The following is a 25,098-nucleotide window of genomic DNA, read 5'->3' as shown; positions in this document are numbered from 1 at the left end:
CTTTGACATAGACTAATTGCTCATTTATCAAACTGAATTAATAGTGCTTAAGTATTCCCAAATATTTTAAAACTAATATTTTGCTGACAGAAACATTATTGCATTATTAATAGGAAAAGTTTGCTCTCCAGAGGAAGTATTGGTGTTCTTGGTGATTCAAGGAGTGACAAGTGTAATTGCCCTCTCCAGGTTCAAGTTTTTTTCTTTTTCTTTTTTTAACTGCTTTACATGTAAAATTTTATCTTTAAGTGTTGTTTGTATACATTGCTACTTTTGTCTGATACGTGTTTGTTTAATTACAGAAGTTGCTGGGTGTGTTTTGCCACTGATGAAGATGATCGAACAGCGGAATGGGTGAGACCTTGCAGGTGTAGAGGCTCTACAAAATGGGTTCACCAGACTTGTCTACAGCGTTGGGTAGATGAAAAACAGAGAGGAAACAGTACAGCTCGAGTTGCATGTCCTCAGTGCAATGCAGAATACTTAATAGTATTTCCAAAGCTAGGTAAGAGATGTGCAGTTAAATTCAAATACAGTGTAATTGTTTCAATATTCATACTCTACTTATTTTATGCAAAACTTCCAGTATCTAACTTCTGTTTGGCATGTAAACTTCTGTGTTGTGAAACACACCTGGACTTGTTAACTCATCATTTAAGTTGTTGGTGCTCTTTGGAAAACTGATGCAGAAATTTGCAAGTAATGCATCTGTCCTGGTTCAGTTCACTGCATCCTGAAAACTTTGGACAGCTTCTGCCCTGTAGATATGCTGAGACCAATAGCTCACTATAATCATGCCCAAGAATCCTTTGTCAGCCTACAGAGGAGACTGCGTTAGTCAGCTGAGGGGCAGAGAAGGGAGCCTGCCTGCAGATTTGTAACAATGTCCCTAATGTTACCTGAAAGTATTTTTATATTTAATTTGTAAAGGACACCGTGAATGCTGCTCTGTACTCAAGAGACGACGGTATTGTAGTTGTGTTATGAGTACTCAAAAAAAGAAAAGGGGAGGGGGTACTGTTCCAAGCTCCATCCACATGAGTTGCCAAAATTACTCCTGAGAGCATTCTGCACCTAAAAATTCTGTGCCAAAAAATTAAAAATTCTTTGCACAATATTTTAAAATTCTGCAAAATTTTGTACATTTTATTTGTCAGATAAATGTGGAAGCTCCAGCATGGCATTGGGAAGCACAGGCCACTGGCTGCACAGAGGTGGGAGATCACTGTGCTGCTTCCTGCCCCCCCACCCCCACCCCGGACACGGACTCAGCGGTGAGGCTGCACCCAAACCTGACACAGCGCAAGGACCGGGCCTGCCCCAGAAACACCCCAGTGCCCTGCCCCTCCGTGCCAGGTGCACTCTGTGTCGGCAGGCAGGCTCAGCAAGGCAGGATCCAAGTGCAGGAGGGGGTCCAGGAGTAGGTTGAGAGGGTTCTGTGTGGGGCAATCTGGGTGCGGGGGCTCAGTGGGGGATCTGGGTGGGGGGGGGATCTTGATGCATAGGGGCTTGTTGGGGGGTTCTGGGTGCAACAGTAATTGAACTCTGTGGGGGGTCCAGGTGAAGGTGCTTGGGGCTTAGCGGGGGGGTGGGTCTGGATGTGTGGGGGTCCAGATGCTGGGGAATGGGGCTCAGTGGGGTGGGGATCCAGGTGCAGCTGGTTGGGGCTCAGTAGTGTGGGGATCCAGGTGTGGGAGGGTCTGGGTATGAGGGGGTCTGGATACACATGGGTTGGGTGGATGGGGGAGCATCTCTCTGTACAGAGATCACTCCCCCTGCAGCTGAGGAGCCACGGATGTAGAAAGTGTGAGGGCAGGGTGGAGTTTGCAGAGCTTCCCACAGTGGGGGGAGAAATCTGGGGGTGGGTCTGATATGGCCCCAGATGCCATGCAGGGGAAGAGGAAGTCCAGTCCTCCCCAGCCAAGATGGGATTAGCAGCTGCACCCAGTCACGGTAGGAGCCACCAGCTGGGTCTTACCCAGTCCCACCTCGTGCCCCACAGTGATTTACCTCTCTGCTGGCTGCCTTGGTCACCCAAAACATACTGCTGGGGAGGGTCGCGTGACTGCTCTTGTGGCTTCCCTTTGCTTCCCCATCAGAAAATCATTTTTCTGCAGGGAAACAAAGAAATCGGCGGGGGACATAAATTCTACGCATGTACAGTGGCGCAGAATTCCCCCAGGAGTACAAAATGCTGCTCACAATAGATTGTTACCTTCTGTGCGGCTACAGTATCTACCTGGTCTCTATTAGGCTCCTTCTTGATTGCAGATGAGGGGAAATACAATACTAACTTGTGGCACAAAAAGGAGATGTCATTAAATTGTGCAGTTCTTCGATCCTCCTCCTCCTCCTTCCTTACATGAAAGATGAAACAGTTATCAGTATTGGCATTTAAATTGTCGCTGGGTATCTAAGTTAACACTTCACTAAGATAAATGGGGTAGTTTGCACCTCAGTGCTTTTTGTTCCAGACTCTCTCTAGACTCATGTCTGCATCAGTTCCTCGGTTCGCATTTTTGATATTTTCTTCACAGCCATGACAGCTAGAGACTTAATTTCTGTTCAAAAGTCAATATTGCTAACACTTATGAATTAATCATGAATCCCAGTATCGTGGTGCCTGCAAGGGGATTTGTTGCGAAGACATGAGGGGCAAATCCGTTCCCCACGATTCTTGGGTCTGGATGCATGGGCAGAGCTCTGTACAGGAGCCTGTGGGAGTCTGCACTGCCAAGAAAATCTCACAGCACAAAATATCAGAGCCTTGATCAGCTCACTTGGGCTCGTGAGTGTCTGGCTGTGGGGCTAAAAATAACAGTGTAGATGTTTTGGGCTCGGGCTCGGGCTGGATCCTGGGCTCTGAAACCTGGTGAACAACTACACTACTATTTTTAACTCTGCAAGCCTGAATCAGTTGACCTGGGTTCTGAGACCCTGCGCTGAAGCTCTTTTATTTGCAGTGTAGACATACCCTGTGTAGCTGAGAACTTGGATTTGACCTTGCCACTTAAGGCTAATCCCTGCATGAAGGGAGTAGCCCTATCTCAACAGTAGCGGAGAGAGAGGGTCCTGGGGCAGAGGGAGTCAAGGGAGAGGTGGAGTCAGAGAGAAGTTGCTGCTGGGTCCAGGACACCAGAACCAACAACAACACTTCCCTGACTCCCACTGGAGTTCTCCTCTGCCCAGAACCCAACAGCTGCTCATTCCGGAGGAGTTGGGGAAGCCCTGCAGCTGCAGTGCTAGGCAGAGGAGAAGCCCCAGGGTAATGTAAGGGAAGGATAATTAAAATACAAATTATTTTTAGCTATTTGAATACTTGAGATTTTTTTAAAAAACTAAATTGTATTGCAATATGATGAGATATATATATATACGTAGCTGATCAAAATTATGCAAAAAAGTAGAATGGCCTATTTTTGACGCACTTTGAATATGAGAATTGATTTAAAAAAAATTAAGGTTTATAAATAATTACTGCATGTCTCAGATGGATTACAGAAATCCAATACCTGGAAATGAAGTCTTCAGCACTTTGGAAACTCCAGCTAGTACAGAACACTGCACCGCATTGTCTCACAACACAGGCTACCACGAACACATCAAACCTGACCTCCACTGGCTTCTCATAGGATTTCTAATCGAGTTAAAGGTCTCAGACCTTACTGTCAAAGTGCACCATAGCATTGGCTCAGGATACCTAAGAGACAGCCTCAAGCTCCAAGATGAAGACAGTGGTGGATAACTACGCTCCTGTGGCACAATGGAACTCTCATTAATAGGATTAAAGCTTGTCTAATAGGGAAACAGAACCTTATCCAGGAGTGGTTTGAGACTATGAAATGAACTCCCCCAAGAACTGAAGACCATCACTATTCTTGCTATTTTCTACTCCAAGTGCAAGGCATGTTTCTTTAACATTGTCTTCTTTAACAAACACCTAGAAACAGGTATAGTTTGTTTAAAAAACCCCACAAAAACCAAACCCTATCAAGACATCTCACTGCACATGCTTGTCCCCTGGGAGAGGATTAGAAAACAAATACCACATGACAGATGTGTAGCCATGTTGCTCAATGCACTACTGGAAGGCACTCAGATATTATGGCGATGTGTGGTATAAGATCCTATGTGGAATATAATAGGGTTACAGAAAGCTCTGCTTGGGTTAGGGTTTTTGCAGTTACCAAAAGTGGTTGATATTGTAAAGACATTCTTCAGTGTAAAGATATTTGAGGCTCACACAAAGATTTATTGAATAATAATTGGAAAACTTGATACACAGAGTACTTTGTGCTTCTTGGATGTTCATTGTTAATTTTCTAGCTCCATTTTGTAGTCCTCCTGCAGGAGGCGAATATGGAGGAAAGGTGGAAAACTGGGAGAGGAGAGAGTCAAGACAGTAGGAAATGGATGGTAGTGCCCCTGTCTGAAGGAGGAGAGAGTAAGTGGAGCATCCAGGAAGAAGTGCACATTTGTGTGCATTTAAGGTTGACTTTTCAACATGAAATTAATCGCACATATACACTGGCAGAGGCATCCAAGGGAGTTAGTCAAGATGCTATTTATTAAAAAAAACTCAAATTTTAACAAAAATCTCATGACTTTCAGGGAACTGACTCTTAATATTTGGTCTCTTGAGGTTGGCAGTACTGATAAATGAAGGCTAAGATTCAAAATAGTAGCTTCAGAGAAATGTTGGTATGGTATATGGGCATGTACTAACTCTTTCAGAACCATGACTGTGTGGTCACTAAAGTAATGTAGAATCATTTGGACACTTAGTTACATGCCTGAATAAATTAAGGAGTTCTGCATGCAGCAGGTAAGAGTAGTTTTATTACAGGCATATTGCAGATTTTAAGATTCCCTGAATTATCCTAGTAGCCAGACATAGAGCATCATCCTGTTGCAGCACATCTAGTTTTAAGCTTTTTCCTTAACTTCTATATCTATATGTTGAATGTTTCTCTTTAGCTGGCTTGTGGGCTATTCATTATTTTAGTTATTTATGTAGCATCAGAGGTAATAAATAGTGCGTTACTAGAGGAAAATATAGTTCCTGCCCCAAGAAGCTTAAAACAAGTTTGAGTATGACAAAAAAGGATGCAGGGAAAGATGTTAGGAAGGGAAGGAGGAAGGAATACACAAAGAAAAATTGTGTGGTTACTTGTTTGGCACATTATGCTAACCATCTGCATTAAATTTTACAAGGGCAGCTATTCTACACAGAGGTGAGGATCATAGTTCACTACTAAATTTAAGGCAAACTTGTAAAGACTTTCAGCTCCATTTTTAAAGTGCCACTTGTCACCTTGGTCCAGTACAAAAACTGGGAGTGTCTTATATTGTAAGCTCTTTAGAGGAGGGTTTTGTCTTATCTGATTATACAATGCCCTGTACAATAGGGTCCCAGTTATGTTTGGGCAATTGTATGTTGCAATAATACATGTCTTTAATAAGGAAGGTAGATCTGGTATGTGAAGAGTTGTCTGATACAGGTTGTACCTGAGAAGGAAGACTGAGCAGTGTGCTAAATTGAATTCAGTTGTACAAATACCCTGTTAATACAAAATTCTTCATATGAGAAGAAACATTTGGCTCCAAGAATGGGAGAGAAGGATTTTTTCTCTGGATAAAAAGGAGCCTCAGGTTGATGTAAGTCAACAGCATTCTGATAAAGAATGACACTGTATGCTAGTATTTTGCGTTAGGGTTTTGAATAAACTCTGCTTTTGATATTTGAAGTTAGTTTAAAATATTGACTATCTTTCATGGGATAGTGAAGTAGTGATTAGGACTGCATCTACATTTTATCTTTGCAAGGGAGGGGAAATCAAAACTCTAGAGCATTGTCCAGGTGTGCTTTTCCCTATCTAATTACATTTTTACCTTGCATTCTTTCCTGATTTTTCTTTATCTATTTTATTTGTAAAACCCACAGCTTGCTGCTGAAAAAATCAATCTAAAGGACTTGTATGGCCCCCATCACCTCAATATCTGAGCACCTGAATCTAATGTGTTTATCCTCAGAACACCCCCATTCCCATTTTACAGATGGGGTGCTGAGGCAGACAGAGTGTAATTCACTTGCATAATGTCACATGGGAAGTCTGTGGCAGAGCAGGGAATTGAACACAAGTCTCCCAAACCTCAGACCAGCACCCTAACTGTCAGACTGTTGTTCTTACCACTATAGCCCTTATTACTGACAGCCCTAGAAGGCAGTCAAGGTCACATCAGGCAAGAGTTAGAAGACAACCTGTCTTCAAAGGATCTCACCAGCAGCATTTTCTTACGCAGCATTACCTATCTTTTTGGAGGGATTGCTGGTGGTGATCTCCAAGAGGCACCAGGGTTGTCTGACGGAGGGAAAGGCAACAGACCGAGCTCCCCCATGCGCCATAGTTAAAAGTTCTATACGTCAATAACTCAACTCCTCCATGCTAATGGAAAATATTGCTCCAGAAAGCATTCACCAAAGCATTAACTATGAAAGCTAACTATTCGTTCTCTCAAAATTATGATTGGCAATAAAAATCAGAGTTTCAAAATTAAGTGGAATCCACAAATATTTCTCAAAAAGAAAAGGAGTACTTGTGGCACCTTAGAGACTAACAAATTTATTTGAGCATAAGCTTTCGTGAGCTACAGCTCACTTCATCGGATGCATTCAGTGGAAAATACAGTGGGGAGATTTATATACATAGAGAACATGAAACAATGGGTGTTACCATACACACTGTAACCAGAGTGATCACTTAAGGTGAGCTATTACCAGCAGGAGAGCAGGGGGGTTGCGGGGGAACCTTTTGTAGTGATCATCAAGGTGGGCCATTTCCAGCAGTTGACAAGAACGTCTGAGGAACGGTGGGGGGTTGGGGGATAAACATGGGTAAATAATTTTACTTTGTGTAATGACCCATCCACTCCCAGTCTCTATTCAAGCCCAAGTTAATTGTTTCCAGTTTGCAAATTAATTCCAATTCAGCAGTCTCTCGTTGGAGTCTGTTTTTGAAGTTTTTTTCTTGAAGTATTGCCACTTTTAGGTCTGTAATCGAGTGACCAGAGAGATTGAAGTGTTCTCCAACTGGTTTTTGAATGTTATAATTCTTGATGTCTGATTTGTGTCCATTTATTCTTTTACGTAGAGACTGTCCAGTTTGACCAATGTATATGGCAGAGGGGCATTGCTGGCACATGATGGCATATATCACATTGGTAGATGTGCAGGTGAACGAGCCTCTGATAGTGTGGCTGATGTGATCAGCTCTATGATGGTGTCCCCTGAATAGATATGTGGACACAGCTGGCAACGGGCTTTGTTGCAAGGATAGGTTCCTGGGTTAGTGGTTCTGTTGTGTGGTGTGTGGTTGCTGGTGAGTATTTGCTTCAGGTTGGGGGGCTGTCTGCAAGCAAGGACTGGCCTGTCTCCCAAGATCTGTGAGAGTGATGGGTCATCCTTCAGGATAGGTTGTAGATCCTTGATGATGCGTTGGAGAGATTTTAGTTGGGGGCTGAAGGTGATGGCTAGTGGCGTTCTGTTGTTTTCTTTGTTGGGCCTGTCCTGTAGTAGGTGACTTCTGGGTACTCTTCTGGCTCTGTCAGTCTGTTTCTTCACTTCAGCAGGTGGGTATTGTAGTTGTAAGAATGCTTGATAGAGATCTTGTAGGTGTTTGTCTCTGTCTGAAGGGTTGGAGCAAATGCGGTTGTATCTTAGAACTTGGCTGTAGACAATGGATCGTGTGGTGTGGTCTGGTTGAAAGCTGGAGGCATGTAGGTAGGAATAGCGGTCAGTAGGTTTCCAGTATAGGGTGGTGTTTATGTGACCATCGCTTATTAGCACCGTAGCGTCCAGGAAGTGGATCTCTTGTGTGGACTGGTCCAGGCTGAGGTTGATGGTGGGATGGAAATTGTTGAAATCATGGTGGAATTCCTCAAGGGCTTCTTTTCCATGGGTCCAGATGATGAAGGTGTCATCAATGTAGCGCAAGTAGAGTAGGGGCATTAGGGGACGAGAGCTGAGGAAGCGTTGTTCTAAGTCAGCCATAAAAATGTTGGCATACTGTGGGGCCATGCGGGTACGCATAGCAGTGCCGCTGATTTGAAGGTATACATTGTCCCCAAATGTGAAATAGTTATGGGTGAGGACAAAGTCACAAAGTTCAGCCACCAGGTTTGCCGTGACATTATCGGGGATACTGTTCCTGACGGCTTGTAGTCCATCTGTGTGTGGAATGTTGGCGTAGAGGGCTTCTACATCCCTAGTGGCCAGGATGGTGTTGTCAGGAAGATCACCGATGGATTGTAGTTTCCTCAGGAAGTCAGTGGTGCCTCGAAGATAGCTTGGAGTGCTGGTAGCGTAGGGCCTGAGGAGGGAGTCGACATAGCCAGACAATCCTGCTGTCATGGTGCCAATACCTGAGATGATGGGGTGTCCAGGATTTCCAGGTTTATCGATCTTGGGTAGCAGATAGAGTACCCCAGGTCTGGGTTCCAGGGGTGTGTCTGCACAGATCTGTTCCTGTGTTTTTTCAGGGAGTTTCTTGAGCAAATGCTGTAGTTTCTTTTGGTAACCCTTAGTGGGATCAGAGGGTAATGGCTTGTAGAAAGTGGTGTTGGAGAGCTGCCAAGCAGCCTCTTGTTCATATTCCGACCTATTCATGATGACGACAGCACCTCCTTTGTCAGCCTTTTTGATTATGATGTCAGAGTTGTTTCTGAGGCTGTGGATGGCACTGTGCTCTGCATGGCTGAGGTGATGGGGCAAGTGATTTCTGCCTGTAAGTGACAATGGGTGCTTGTTTTATGCAATCCATTTATAAATAATATAGATTTTGAAAGTGAACAAAAAATTTGGATGAGATGACTAAATTATGAATGGACATTCTTCTCTGCCATTTTAGGTTTTTACGGATGAGATTTTAGAGTTTTGTTTGACTATAGGGGTAGCTTCCAGCTTATCTTATTGTCTCTCTTATGCCACACCCAAGTCTTATCATCTTAGTCATAGTGCCTCTCAGATTGTGTTCAGTATGTTTGGTCATCTCATGTAATTTAACAACTAGACAACACTGTCCGCTTAGAACCAGGGATAGGCACTGGGGAGCTGCTGGAGGCTTTCACTACTACTTGTAGCTACGTATTGCAGCATGCAGCTACACATAGCCTGTGCAAGCCACAAGTGTAAACAAGAAACCATCTTACAGCGCTGAGTGAGTAGTCAGCCCCAGCTTTCACACAAAGGAAGTGGAACCCAACTGTCCAGGATCTCTGTTGTACTCAGATATACAGTGGACTGACCTGCAGAATGAGTCTTCAAGTCTCCTGCAATAGGAAAGGCTTTAGTTTGTTCTTTTGCAGTTTTGGGGAGGGAATGCACAGACACAGTTACAAACTGGAGAGAGAGGGACCTTCCCAGGCACACGAGGCAGTGAACGTGTGGGTATGTTACATATCTTCTACTGTCTCATGTTTTAAAAACTTGCTTCCTTGTTGGAAATCAGACATTTCAAATGAAGAAAGGAGACAGAGGCTATATAAAGAAAAGGAGTACTTGTGGCACCTTAGAGACTAACCAATTTATTTGAGCATAAGCTTTCATGAGCATACAGTATGCATCCGATGAAGTGAGCTGTAGCTCACGAAAGCTTATGCTCAAATAAATTGGTTAGTCTCTAAGGTGCCACAAGTACTCCTTTTTTTTTTTTGCGAATACAGACTATCACGGCTGTTACTCAGAGGCTATATAAGCCATTAAACAATACCAAAGCAGAAACCAGAGCTTTGGCATGCAAAGAACTGAACATAGCGTGTGGTACCAGGAAGTTTGTTAGAATATGTAGAAACAGTCCTAGTTGCTCACAAATAAAAACAAGCCTAGTAAGTAAAAGATAGCAACAGGCATTGCAACACACTGCTTGACACTCAGCTAGCCAGGTAAGAAAAAACGGAGGGCAGTTGGGGCCACATGTTTCTTGATAGCTGCTGTTCTGTACATTTGGATCCATGAAGGGATTTGCACAAGCCGTATTGGTCATTGTTTTTCTTGATGGTTCCAGGCTCAGCGCAGATGCTTATGTATTCTACAAGTGAGGATATGCCGAGCCAGTTTTCACAGGAGAACAAATACTTATGAACACGTCAGTGAAAGGGTTTAAAAGAAAAGTAATATAAATTTGGGAAAAATAAAATTTAGAAGAGGATCACTTGTTGAAGAACATGGATACCGTAAAGGTAACTTTTCATTCTCCTCTGGACCCCACCTCAGAGGACTGACCTCTTCAGTAATCCATTTTAACTCCATCTGTTGTGTAGTTTGTTTTGCTATTTCTCCTCCTTTTATACCGTCACGTGTTTGAAGTCGGTTTCCCAGTATTTGGACCTTCTGTACACTCCATTTATATATCCAAATTAAATGCATGCAGTTGAGCATAGCTGTCAGACACTAACAGTGAATCTATAAGGTCTCACTAGACACTTCATTTCGTTGCTACCAAGTCAATCTGTTAGTGGCACAAATTATAATATACAATATTGAACATAAACATGCACAGCTAAAATACATGATTATATTACCATTAAGTATGCAAAGTATTTTTTCAAGTGCTGCATGCAGTACAACTAGTTATAATCTAATAATTTTAATACCCACGAAACATTTGGTTTCTTTCTTGTAATTTTAAAATCTTAAGTTCACTTTGTTTTCAACCTTAGGTAAAAGTAGTCTGTGTTCTTCTCATTCACATTAGGATGAAAGGAAAACTAGGGTATTTTGTTTCATTTCTTGCAACACAGGTATTGTAAAGTACTATTAACCATTTGCAGCACTGCCAACCCCAAGCTTCCAAAAATCATTATTTTAAAACATTGGATTATTTTTATTTGCATTCTGGTTACTGAGCCTATAGGGTGCACGCTGTTCATATATTCAGGCTTTTCTCCACTACCTGGGACTTCATTGTCAGCAATATGCAAGTGTCACATATCTTCTTCACCACATATGAATTACCACCATCATGATGGCCCAGTGCTTGGATGAGATCAGCTCGTGGTTTTTCAGCCCAATCAAGGGAGAGGTTATGTCTGGAGACAGAGGAAAGCTCTCTAATTTTCAGCCACAGTGCAGTCTCCTTTGGGTGAAGATGCAAACCTACAATTTGTCAATTCATTCCTTAGGTTTAAGATAGCTTTCAGAGTAGCAGCCGTGTTAGTCTGTATCTGCAAAAAGAACAGGAGTACTTGTGGCACCTTACAGACTAACAAATTTATTTGAGCATAGGCTTTCGTGGGCTACAGCTCACTTCATCGGGTGTATAGAAGAGTGGATTCCTTGCTGATGCTAAGTTAGCTCAAAGCATCTGCAAGTAATGCTTTCTACCATCTCTTTTTGGTAAGGAAATTCTATCCTGTCCAGGCAGATAATTAACTGGCCTCAGTTTTACATACCCTCATCACCTCCCCTACAGCAAATCAGTATACCTTTGCATGAAGCGATAGGTAATCAGGAAATTTCAAGTAGTACTGAATGCTGCAGCCTGTCTGTTCAGCTACACAGGATATCGTGAGTACATCAGACCTGTCCTCTGCTCTTTGTATTGGCGTCCCATAGAATACTGAGTTAAGTTCAAGGTCTCAGTCCTTACCTTCAAGTCACTCCATAGATTGCGCAGCCCGGGATGTCTAAAGGATCACCTAAAGTTCCAAGATGAAGACCATGGTCAACAACTCTGCTCCACAGGCTCTTTGTACCACACAAGCAAAATTAGTCTGCTAGACAAGCTTTTGAGAGCCAATCCAAGACTTCCACAGGAACAAAAGCCAATCACAGATCTTACCATCTGCCATTCAGAGTGGACAGCGTGCTGCTTTGATCTTGCCTTCTTGCATATAAACACATAGAAGCATGTACTTTAAAAAACAAAACAGTATAATACACACACAATTCTACCCCTTTGGGAATTCTGCCCCTTTGAGAAAGAAAGGACAAACCACACATAACAGATATAACTTCTATTGCTTAGTGTACGACTGGAAGCCACCTAGATACAGTAACTCCTCACTTAAAGTCACTGGTTAACATTGTTTCATTGTTACGTTGCTGATCAATTAGAGAATATACTCCATTTAAAGTTGCTCAGTGCTCCCTTATGTTGTTTGGCAGCCGCCTGCATTGTCCACTGCTTGCAGAGAGAGCAGCCTGTTGGCACTAGCTGGTGCGGGCTTGGAACCAGGGTGGACCGGCAGCCCCCCATCAGCTCCCTGCTCCCTTAAATTCCCTGTGCGGCAGCCGCCCAGTAGGCTATCAATTGCGGGCAGTTCAGCTGTCCCTCCCCCACACTTCCATGTGCTGCTCCTGCCCTCTGCCTTGGAGCTGCTCCCAGGAGGTTCCTGCTTGCTGTGTGTGTGGGGGGGGGGGGGGAGAGGGGTGCTAATGTCAGGGTGTCGCCCACCCCCCCCCCACCCCCGCTTACCCCATTTCCATAGAGTAGGGGGACACACGATAGGGCTCAGGACGGAGGGAGCTTGCTGGCAGCAGCTGCTGTCTCAACTTGCTGATCTACTTAAAATGGCAATGTACTTAGAGTGGGTTCAGCATACTTAAAGGGCAGTGTGCTTCTCTCTCTCTCACTCACACACACTCCCTCTCTCTCTCTCTCTCACGGGGGGGTGTGTCTGTCTGTCTCTCTGTCTGCCATGCTGTCTTCCCTCCCTCCATTCATGCTGCCTTGTAGAGTGTGAGGCTACATTAACAACAATGTGTTAATCCTTGAGGGCTCAGCCGAATGCTAGTTCATCATTTAGCAGTAAGGCATTCCCTGGGAAATATCCCACCTTCTTCCACTCTCTGACTTCAGCACCTCAACCAAGCTTCACAATCATCATTGGGGGGGAGGGATAACTCAGTGGTTTGAGAATTGGCCTGCTAAACCCAGGGTTGTGAGTTCAGTCCTTGGGGCCATTTGAGATCTGGGGCAAAAATTGGGAATTGGCCCTGCTTTGAGCAGGGGGTTGGACTAGATGACCTTCTGAGGTCCCTTCCAACCCTGATATTCTATGATCATTGCTGTGTACAGTATTAAATTGTTCGTTTAAAACTTATACTCCTCTGTGTGTGTGTCTGTGTCTGTGTGTGAGTGTATATATTTATTAATGGGGGGGTTTATATATCTAATATATAGTCTTCTGGCTGGTGGAAAAAATTTCTCTGGAACCTAACCTCCCTATTTACATTAATTCTTATGGGGAAATTGGATTCGCTTAACATTGTTTCGTTTAAAGTCACATTTTTCAGGATCATAACTACGACGTTAAGTGAGGAGTTACTGTTCTACCATGGTATGGAGCTAGAAACTTAGCTCTCTTTTTTTTAAAAAGGAGAGCTGAATTCTTGTGTCATCACTTCCCTTAAGGAGCAGGGGCTTTATGAGAACACCAACTATTGCAAGACTCTATAACAATAGCAAGAGTTGGCTACACTGCATTTGTAGTACTTTCTTAGAAAGATCGTATTTCACTTTTGAGTTGTGGTTTCTCTGGTAACATTGAGAGTTACCTAGCAGATTTACTGCAGTCTGGATGCCCATTCTGTTACCTCAGTTTCTCTATTCTTGTTGCTGGGCAGGGATTAGAAGTTTTGGGACAGGAGGAAGAATCTGAAATAGTTATGTAATTAAATAATCCTTGTCCACCTAGAGAATTGGCAAGGCTGGATACAATCCAAACTTGCTGTGATTTATGATGAACGGGGATGTAGTAGTCCAGATTGTGGGGTGGGAATGAAATTGCCTTCATTTTCAGAAATATAATTGCATGCACAGAAAGAAGGCTCAATTTAGCAACCAACTTAAAACTTGTAATGGTGTGATTTTCAGAGGTGCTGAGCATGTTCAGGTCCCAGTGACTTCAGTCAAAGGTTTGGGTACTCAGCTGCTACAGAACTCAGGCTGTAAGTTTTCAAAGTGATTTAGTAGCAAAATAAGAAACATTATTTCACTACATCTTATAGTAATTGTCATTTAAGTAAATACTATACATGTTTACACATTAAAATCCTCAACCTACAGATTCTTAAACATTCAATAAAGGTAAACATCTAGTAAACTTAACATGACATGTTATGTTGTAATGCTTATATTTAAAGCACATTTAGAGTGATTCACTGTATATTAATCAACTATATTAACTGCTGCACAGATGTAGCAAAGGACATTAAAATTTACCAATTTAAAACAGTTGACTCAAACAAGAATTTTTAAAATATGGTTAACAGGGTCCTAAGATGGTCTTGTTTAAAGCACAAGATAGAAAACCAGGAGATCTGCGCTCTCTTCTCAGTTTTGCCATAGATATCATTGTGACCTTGGCCAAGTTTTATGCCTTACTTTACAAATGTATTCTGAGGCTGAAATAATTACATTTGTGAAGTACTTTGGTTCCTCTTTAGAAGGTGCTGTAGGAGCATTGTCATAAAGTTTGTTTTAAAAATAATTTGGCTTGATGTGGCTCAGCCATTTGCAATGAAGAATAGAGCAGGATTTCTTGATATCAGCTGACCTTCTGTCAAGCCAACCAACTCAAGAGCCTGTTGCAGGAACCAGCACTGCCTAGTAAGAGCACTCTCACTGAGGTGTACTGCCATATTGGTTCATTGTTGCAGCAGGGCAACTTAGATATGTGCAGTGCCCTCTGGGCCCCCTCCTTCTTATCTCATGTTGCCAAGTAAAGCCATTGTACTAAAAAGAATTCTGAACCGGGTCATACAGTGGAACCTCAGAGTTACAAACTGACCAATCAACCACACACCTCATTTGAAACTGGAAGTACATAGTCAGGCAGCAGCAGACACCAAAAAAATACAGTACAGTACTGTTAAATGTAAACTACTAAAACGTAAAGGGAAAGCAGCATTTTTCTTCTGCATAGTGAAGTTTCAAAGCTGTAAGTCAGTGTTCAGTTGTAAACTTTTGAAAGAACAACCATAACATTTTGTTCAGATTTACGAACATTTCAGAGTTATAAACAACCTCTATTCCTGAGGGGTTCGTAATCTGAGGTTCTTCTGTATTAGCAAGTACTCACAATGTAACTCAATTGAAAAGCAATTCAGGATTTTTGTAAAGAAAAATTTATAATGCTGTTTAGAGTAATCTGATATACTTTTACTTTAGAATAACCTTGCATATCCCTTCCAGATCTGGCAGGAATTTTATTAAAAGGAAACAGACTGTGATATTGCTTCCTTCCTTTTGTGTACCAATCTATTGAAATTATATTACAATTGTGACAGAAGTCTGAAAAGGTGTATAGTGCATTAACTTAATACAGTTTTTTAAAAGCTGCATTTCTAGGAAAATGAAGGTTTTATTTTGTAAACTTTCAAGGTACAAAACACTGATTCTTGACTCAAATCTTAGGATATTTTTTATTGAACATGATAAATACTCATTTTGTGTTTTAGCATTTGTGTAACAACAAATCTTACATTTTAAGATAATGTTTCAGTCCTACACTGAAAATTGTTCATATTGACCAGAGGGAAGGGATGGTATTCTTCAGGAGACCCGCTCAAAGTGAGGAACATATGACAACTCCATTTGTTACTAACAGTAGTTTCCTTCTTCCATCATGCCCTTTTTCTCTTTAATGTCGGGTTATTCTTTAATATCTCTTCACAGTTTTAGATAAAACTGAAGTCATTTTTATTGTTGTGAAATTTTTTGCTGTGTACCAATGTTTGGGCCAAATCCTGACCCCACTGTAGTTGATGAAGAACTTGGTCCTCTATTTGTTCTAGATATTATTTTAAACAGCACAGTGTAAACTAGGGAGAGAGTTTAAAAGGCCCAAAGGGTGGTTAGGTGCCCAATTCCCATTGAGAGGTGTCTCTCTCGGTTTTTTTTTTTTTTTTTAATCCTTTGAAATGTGTGTCAGGTAGTTCAGGCCCAAACATTAAATTTTATATATATTCTTTTGGACAAAACCTGGTAGTAAAATGTTTGTACTCGGTCATTTTATTTTGACTTAAAAATTCCTCTGCAGTATCTAGAACCCAGATGTTTCTGTATTGGCTAGTCCAGTAAAACCAGAAAGTTAGATTAATCTATTTTCATTGTCTAAGCTGTATGCAGTGCAAAAAACCCCAGAAAACAAAAACCCTAAATGGTGAAAAGTTAAACTAGGTTTTAGGCTTAAACTTTTTTTTTGTTGCCAGTGCATTAGATTATTAATACATTTTTTAACCTGACATTGTCCCATATATTTGAAAAAAGGGGCAAGGTTATGACTTTATAGTACAGTACTGCAGTTTATATTAGTTTTGCTTTAAAGAGTGGGTCTGCTTGCCCAAAATCTTCATATCATCACCAATATTAAAGATTTTCAGAACAATATTCAACTCTGTTGCTTGTTTATCCCATTGTTTTCAGCTGAGAATTAACAGTTTTGTTGGTATGTAAGGCCACGTCTACACTATAAACTTTGGTCAATGCAGATACGTTGGCTTAAAGCCGCTGCAGTTAGCATATGACTTGCATGTGTGCATAGTTGGCTCCTTTTGTCAGTGGTGCGTATGCTCATCAGAAATGCTTGTATTGATGCATGGTGCAGTGCACCATGGATAGATTTGCTAGTGTGCAACCTGCCACTGTCCAGTGCAGTGTCTTTTTGGCAAAGTTTGGCAATGCATGGTGGGGCAGAAACAAGTTGTGCCTTTGTGACGGAGCAAGGGGTCAGCTTCTCAGCGTGCAACTGTCTCCATGCCATAATGTCATCTATATCAGAGATCCTCAGCCTTTTTGTTTCTGAGGCCCCCCCCCGACATGCTATTAAAAAAAAAAAAAAAAAAAAAACCTCTGTGGCCCACTTGTGCCACAATAACTGGTTTTTTGCATGTAAAAGCCACTGCTGGCATTAGGTGTAGCAAGCAGGGCAATTGCCTGGGGCCCCCACGAGGCTACATTGCTCAGGCTTCAGCTTCAGCCCTGGGTGACGGGGCTCAGGGACCTGGGCTTCAGCTCCATGTAGTGGGCTTCGGTTTTCTGCCCTGAGTCCCAGCGAGTCTAATGCTGGCCCTGCTTAGAGGCCCCCCTAAAACCTGCTCGAAGCCCCCTTGGGGGCCCCGGATCCCTGGTTGAGAACTACTGATCTAAATCCCATAATTTTCATGTCTTTTTTTTTTTTTTTTTTTTTTTCCAAAATCATGCAAATCTGTATAGCCCACCTTACTGTCCACCATCTCTGACAGCATCATGGAGCCTGCACAGCTTTGAACTGTTGTCAAGCCCAGGACATACAATCCTCTGGTATTTGCAGAGTCTCATGAAGAACCAAATAAGTGGAACACAACTTCTTGGAGGGGGGTGGTGGTGCGGGTGGTCACAGAGCAGCTCAGATAGTGGAGTGCTGCTTCTGGGTCTGAGAAACAAGCACTGACTGGTGGGATCGCATTGTAATGCAGACTTGGAATGATGAGCAGTGGCTGCAGAACTTTTGGATGCACAAGGCCACGTTCCTGGATCTGTGTGCCAGGCTCACTCCAGCCATCCAGCACAGGGACACCAGAATAAGGGCCACATTTGACAGTGGAGAAGTGAGTGGCAATTGCACTGTGGAAACTTGCAATGCTAGTTTGCTGCCAATCAGTCAGAAGTTATTTTGGAGTTGGAAAATCCATTATGTGGGTCATTGTAGTGCAAGTGTACAGGGCTATTAATCGCCTCCTGCTATGTAGGACTGTGTCTCCTGTCAATGTGCAAGATATAGTGGATGGATTTACAGCAGTGGGGTTTCTGAACTGTGGTGGAGCAATAGACGGCATGCATGTGTCTATTTTGGCACCAGACCACCTTGCCACAGAGTAAATCAACAGAAAAGACTACTTCTATTTGGTTATGCAAGCATTGGTGGATCACTGGGGACACTTCAGACATCGATGTAGGCTGATCAGGGAAGGTGCATGACACTCACATCTTTAAGAACACAGGACTTTTCAGAAAACTACAAGCAGGAACTTCCTTTCCTGACTGGATTTCCATTGGGAATGTTGAAATACCAATAGTGCTCTTGGGGGACCCAGCCTATCTGTTGCTCCCCTGGCTCAGGCTCATGACAGCACTGAGATTCAGCTATCACCTCAGTAGGTGCAGAATGACAGTTGAATGTGCTTTTGGTGGATTGAAGGGTCCCTAGCGTTGTTGTTCAGAAAATTGGATCTTAATGAGAAAAATATCCCAATGGTTATAGCTATCTGCTGTGTCCTGCATAATATCTGTGAAGCAAAAGGGGAAAAGTTTCCACTGGGGTGGAGGTGGAGCAGCTGTCTGCTGAGTTTGAATAGACAGACACAAGGGTTATTAAGAGAACTCGGTGCAGAGCTATACGACTCAGGGAGGCTTTGAAAGACCACTTCAGCAGTGAGCCACTGTAATGCATTGTGGTGTACTCTGCTTTACCTGGCCCTGCTGTTTTGTAACCTATTAGGGATTGCTTGGTGTACATGTATAAATATAACACTGTCAGTGCATCCAATTTTACTTGTCACTGATCCTACGACTTGCCATACTGTACAGTAACAAGTAATTGGTTGCTTTCAGAACGACTAGGGCACTCAGCAGCATATGTTTTGAACTAATAGAGGAATTATGTTTAAAACCATAAAATTTTAATGTGTAACAATCCAAGGAAGAGACACATCCATGCAGTTTTAAAGCAAATAGATTAAAACTTTAATACAACAGAAATTATGAAGGGGAAAGAACATTCATATCCATTGTAGCAACACATACAATGACCTGTGAAAAATTGGTGTATGTGAAGCTGTGGTTGTCTTTCATGTCCCCTGGGATGGCATGATGGGGACAGTGCAGCAGCCCCGAGGCCATGTGGAATGGTGAGGGAGACTGTAGGGAGGTGCTGGAGTGGAGTTTTCTATGGACTGCAGAGGGAGGTGAGCCTGGGATTGTTAAACCTGTAGGTCAGCTAGAGTCTGCAGCATCTGTGTTTGCTGGCTTGATGCATCTCCTTCTTCTTTTCCTGCTGGGACTCCTGGGCCTTTCTCTAGGCTGTCTGCATTGTTCAGACTCCAGGCCTGGTGCTCACAATCTTGCAGGATCTCATCGAATGTGTTATCCTAAGTCCTCTTCTTCCTCTTCCTCCTCCTCCTCATTTGGCTCAGGTGTTCTGTGGGTGTGGAAGGGGAATCCCTAAAGGCTGCAATGACAGAAGCTGCAGATAAAACACACAGAGGTACCATTGACCATTCTGTCATAGTCATAACAGAAAGCAAAACTTAAGACTCAGACCTCTCTTCCATTGCTCCCATAAAGTTTTAAACAATACAGGCTCATTGACAATTCTGTTTGGGATTGCTTGTACATGCACCATTCTCATACCAGCCATGGTGAGTATGGTCCACCAGGGGTGCGGGAAACGAGGAGGGAATTGTTTGGTTGCATGAAACTGAGTATCGGGCAATGGCATTGAATACTGGCACCATTTTCTACTGGTGGTGGTGATTTTAGCTGATATCTCGCTCCTGAGGGTAACCAAAGCAGAGAGAGTATAGCTGCTGATGGTGTTTTGAAGCTATCTGGGCCCATATGCTGCTGCCTGTGTCCTGCAATCGTGCCTGCCAAAGTTATTGCTGACTGGCATGCAAAAGTATCCTATCATGGAGGAAGAAATAAGGCAGCCCTCCCTAGAAACCTTCAGGAGAGGATTTCAGAGTACCTCCATGAAAGTTTCATTGTGATCTCTCAGGAGGATTCAAGGGAAATCCTTGTGTACATAAACAAACTGCTCCACATGGCCCTTCTTACCTAACTCTACAGGGCAATGAAAAGCAGATGATAACTTTACCTCTCCATGTTCTACTATATCTTCTAGTATGAGTAAATTAATGAAAAGCTGACAGCTGTGTCTCCTGCTAAATTGTGGGGCACTATCACTGTAATGGGAAATACATTTCCACGCTTACCTGAGGATCCTTCCCCATGTATTGAGCTCATCCGTGCTCAACTGACTGCACTTGGTGGAGTCTCAAACGGGTCCTGGTTCGTGGCATAGCTGGATCACCATGGTCACCAAGGATTTAATTATGAGCTTGTCCTACTTCAGGAGTTGTCTTCACCTCTTCCCCCCCCCCAACATAGTTCTTTCATATCAGAATAAAAATGAGAAGTTTAAGATATGTGATGGACTTGCTGTCTTTCAAAACAGAGGATCTTGGTATTATGAAACACTATCACTTAAACTTGTTTAATCAATTTCAGCCTATTTTTATCCTTTTGAGTCCATTTAGAAGCCTGTACACAGTGTGGAGCAAACAGAATGTAAAGTATATTTGGGAATAAATTCCGTAGATGGAAAACATTTGGGGAATAATTTATGTAACTATTGTTTCAATTCGTTCAAAAATATTCAGATTTACTCACATTAAAAATGCCAAAATTTACCAGATATGCTATTCAAAAATTGTCACTTAATTCAGTCAGCTGTAGTGCCAACACTCTTAAATAAAGGTAACGTATTGATTAAAATATGTATTAAAAAAAATCTTAATTCATGGACAGGCTCAAAAACTTACTGCACTATAAATGAGAAACACCTAGAGACCTTAATCAGGGACCAGGGTCCTTTATGCTATACACTGTACATATTAAAACAAACACAGTCCCTGCCAATTTACAAGCTAAGTAAGGGTATGTGAAATTGCAGTTCAGTAAGAGCCAGCTCTGGATAATTCAAGGAATGCTGCTTCTACTAAACTATATAATGTATGAAAAATACGTAATCTGCAATTGTATCATTCTACTGTGGAAAGACTGATTTGATGTAAACTGAGTTGGACCAATGTGCTTAATGTGCTGGGCGGTTTTACAGTAGATTTATCACTTTAGTAATGTACACAAAATAAAAACTTGACATGTATGCTTATTTTTTTTTCCACTGTGGAGGAAATTTGTGAGGCTAGAGTGAAGAAAACATATAGCCTTGGAATAAGATGAACTGAACAAAAAACCCTGAAAACTCCACTTAATTAAAAAAACTCACCCCCATGTTGTAGGTAGTTTGTACCCACAGTAATTGAGACTTTGTACAGTATTATACTTGGAGATACTCTTCCTGCACAGGTTTCAGAGTAGCAGCCATGTTAGTCTGTATTCGCAAAAGGACAAGGACACCTTAGAGTGGCACCTTAGAGACTAACCGGTCAAACTGAATTCTAATATAGCATTTGAACAGCAAGTAGAAAAGTTGTACTTGGTGTAAGAAAGCGTTTCCTACGCAAGTTTATTTATTTCCTTTTAAAATTGGTTGTGGCTTGTGCTCAACATAGAAGTTTGCTTTGAAAAAAATCCTTTAATTTTCCAAAGCAATTTAAAATTGTGAGCAACAAAAATAAAGCTTTTTTCCCCCACCCTTCATAAACGTCCACTCTCTTCAGAATGGTTCCACCCCAAGTTGTAGCTACAATAAGGCAACTTAGCTGTTTTAAGTGATGTCAGATTTGATATCCATATACAGTAGCTTGACAATTTCAAATTAAGTGAATGTAAGTAATTCTAGAAATTTGTAGTGGTTTGTATGAGGTTCTCAATGTGTTCATAGCGAACAGCCTTTGAATTGCTGGTATCTCTAGAACTAAACATTCTGAAAAGTGGGCTATAATTTACTGTGGGCGGTGCAGAACCAGTTTCAGACAAGGCCAGTTCAACCATATAAAGACATGATTTATAAATAACTGCTTTAGAAAAGTATTAGATATTTAAATGGTGAACTGGAAACAAGATACAATTAGCTTGTCTTTTCTCTTCTAGGGTTGATATAGGAAGTGTGAACTGCAAAGGAAAGTTACCTCTGCTTCATCTATAATTGAACTGTCCTTTTCCCCCACACATACCAGATCTATATATTTATTATCACCACCACCACCACCAAAAAAAAAAAATTGCTCATATATGCCACTTCCTTAACTCTACCTGTGCTGAAATATTCAGCCATGCTTTCGTCTTATCAACTTTTGCTATTGAAACTCCTTTCTCTGTGGCTTTCCAGTTCCAGGTCTCTAAATTCCATCCATGTGCTGGATTCTACTGTCCCAATTCTCACATATACTAAGAAATTCCATACATGCTCAAGAAAACATACATAGGCTCCCAAATTTCAGAATCCACTTCAGAACTGCTCTGGTTGTAAAATGTATGGGCTTGCTTCAGCCCATGTCATGCATCTTATCCTGTTCCCTTTCTTATCAAGCAAAGTACTCCTTCATGCCTGTAGAAGGTTCACTCACTGGTTAGCGTGCTCCCTTGTGCCTGGGTTCAATGTAGCAGTCCCTGTCTGTCACCCCCTGCTGTCAGGAGCTTGGGCCACACAGTGCTTTGTCTCTTCTTGTGACTCAACTCCCTGGTGAGGTCGCTTATCTTCACCCCTTCCAAGATTCCAAAAAATCCAAACAAAACCTAAAGTCTAATCTAGGCTCAATAGGCCTTGCCCTTTTACTCCTGAGATTTATACAGCCTTCTTTAAGGGGAGTGGTAGAGGAACCCAGACCCACCTCCTACTTTAGGTTCTAGCGAAGGGACCCTGTGTTAGACAGTTAAGGTCTGCTTCTTACAGTCCTCCACTACTCCTACTTTTGCCTGTTCACAGGTGTCTTTCACAAAGTTGTACTCTGCAGTCCTTTCTTCCTGGAGCTCCATCTTCTGCAGTTTCCTCCCAATGTGCTAGTGAGGTGCTTCCTCAAGGTAGTTTTCAGCCTCTCTAGTAGCCCCTCTGTGGCTGCCTGAGCTTGCAGCCTTTTTATCCCAGCTGTTGTTAAATGACCACTACTTAGTTGCACCTGGAGGAGTAATTGATTCATCTATTAACATTTTCCTGGCTGCGATAGTTTGGGGACTGTATGCCCCGTCATGCTGCCCTTTCACAGAATATCACCACTGATAATAGAGTCTTCAAACTTTTGCAATTGAGTTATCTGGAACAGTATTCTTGCGTCAGACTCATTTAATCTCCATCTCTTCTTAATGTGTTACTTCTCTCTACTAGATCTCTTACATTTTGGGGGGATGTGTTGTGATTGCCGATATATTTTCACCAATGCTTTTTGTTTCTTCTTACAAAGTCTTTAAAACCATATATCTAATTTATACCATATACTTTCTGTAATCTTGTAATTTAAGTATCTAAAGAATATTTAATATGAAAGACACTATAGAAAATGGTTAGATATTTAAGTTAAACATGATACAATTTTCTATATCATGGCTGTTTTTATAGATTTCATATCTTTGTGGCTAATTGTTCTTTTTCTAATTTATCTTTCGTTCTACATTTGACGCCTTATTAATCGGAAGACAAATGCTGGAGTAACCCATCCATATAAATCACAAGGTAGCTAACTGGACTGAACCAGTCAAAGCAAATAAAGGGGGGAAAAAAAACTATGACCGTCAGAATGTGTGTGTTGCAGAGTTCATTCCAAAGTTCTGTACACACAATTTAATGACAATCCATTTCTGTTGAAGGAATACAATTTTTTTCTAGACTCTAGATATCTCCCTAAGAGTACCTATAAAATATTTTTGCATATGATATTAGTGGGGCAGAACTAAAAGCCAAAATCTTGCCGTTGTAAGTGCAATTCCAGATCAAGTTTGATATTGTGTAGTTAGAGTACTGCATACTAGTCTTTGTGATTCTGCAGTATGCTACTGAATGCATGCCTCATCTCTAACTATGGCCTGTTACCTTTTACTTTTTTCTCTATTGCCTACGCAATTATTTTACCATTTGAGGAGAAAGAAGAGGCCTTTTTATTTTAGACTCTAAGCTATTATATTTGCCTATTATACAGTAATGTCATTGCCATTTTTCAAATCCAAGTACATCTGTTCTTTTATCTTTAAACAAATTAAACAAAACTCCAGGTTTGGCAGAGAAAATTTGTGTTCTGAAACATATTTAATATAGTAAAATTAATCTTGTAATTTTCCCCGTTAATGCCTCTCACACTGGAATGTCAGTTACTGATCCTTAATTTCCTGGGTTTTCTCTAATCATTTCTGAAGATGAGGTTCTGTTTACTTTTCTGTTCCTGACGTCACCCCAAGCGGCTATTCAGAATTCTTTTGTTATTGGATCAATAATCTCTCCAACCTTCTGGCTCAGGATTCCATGCAGTAACTGTAGTTGTGCCAATTTTGAGACATTAACTTAATCATCTTCAGGTACAGTTGCTGATATCTATAGTGTTTCATACTCCTGCCTATTTCTGATTCAGTTGCTGGTGTCCACAGCACAAGCTAGTGTTTTGTGGTGTCCTTCAGGGCGCTCCACATTTTAGACTGATTTTTTTTATTTTCTGCCGAGGCAATCTGTTAAGTTTATTAAGCTCAAATAGTCATAATAAAACAAAAACCCATAATTTCTTTTTAAAGCTTCGTAAATGGGAGATTTTCAAGATGGAAGCTTCAAGTACTCTGTGCAGCAGTTTGTACGAGACAGAGATCTCCATCCTACCTTTTTGAAGTAATATTATTGTGCCTCATGAGTATGGGGGGGAAAGCTTGTTTGGTTTTTGGAAATATTTTTATTTAGCTTCATGGTATAAGTTTCCTTCACAACAAATCATATACTCAACAAATTAAAAACAAATATAGAATCTGCTTTGTGTAGTCACATCTTCTGTACACAACTGTATATGCTTATTTTCCTATGCCTTGTGCTACCAAGGAAAGTCTTTTAAACTTAGTGCAAGATCCTCCCCCTGCTCTGGCCCCTTATGCCTCATGAAAGGACTGGAGCACCATAAAAGGGCCCGAAAAGCCCCATATTTATCTTAGGGAGGATTCCCCCAGGTAAGCACTGTGGAAGACTGCCTTAAGTCTCCTCACAAGCTCCTGCATGCCAGAGGTAGGGCTGGGAGAAGCATGTGAGGTGTGGGGCTACAGTACACAGCTTGGTGTCCCATTAGGCAGCGTTGGGAAGACTGTTGTAATTTAGACAGGCTCCCATGGCTATGTTGTTTTGGGGGCCCTCCAGCTCCTGGAACAGTTATGCTTTGGAAGGGTGCAACCGTGACTCAAAGCCATTTTA

General features: G+C 41.8%; 1 protein-coding gene across 1 annotated transcript in view; it reads left to right on the top strand.

Annotated features, from left to right (window-relative positions):
- The window catches only part of MARCHF5 (membrane associated ring-CH-type finger 5), a 71,040-nt gene that overhangs the window by 24,785 nt on the left and 21,157 nt on the right, over positions 1 to 25,098 (top strand). Inside the window, exon 2 of the mRNA XM_007053011.4 lies at positions 303 to 505. Coding sequence (XP_007053073.3) covers positions 303 to 505 — 203 coding nt within the window. The remainder of the gene's footprint in view (positions 1 to 302; positions 506 to 25,098) is intronic.

Source organism: Chelonia mydas, chromosome 7 (genome assembly GCF_015237465.2).
Source record: "Chelonia mydas isolate rCheMyd1 chromosome 7, rCheMyd1.pri.v2, whole genome shotgun sequence".
Classification (NCBI taxonomy): domain Eukaryota; kingdom Metazoa; phylum Chordata; order Testudines; family Cheloniidae; genus Chelonia; species Chelonia mydas.
The sequence above is the reverse complement of the archived record's forward strand: the minus strand, read 5'-3'. Positions and strand labels throughout refer to the sequence as shown.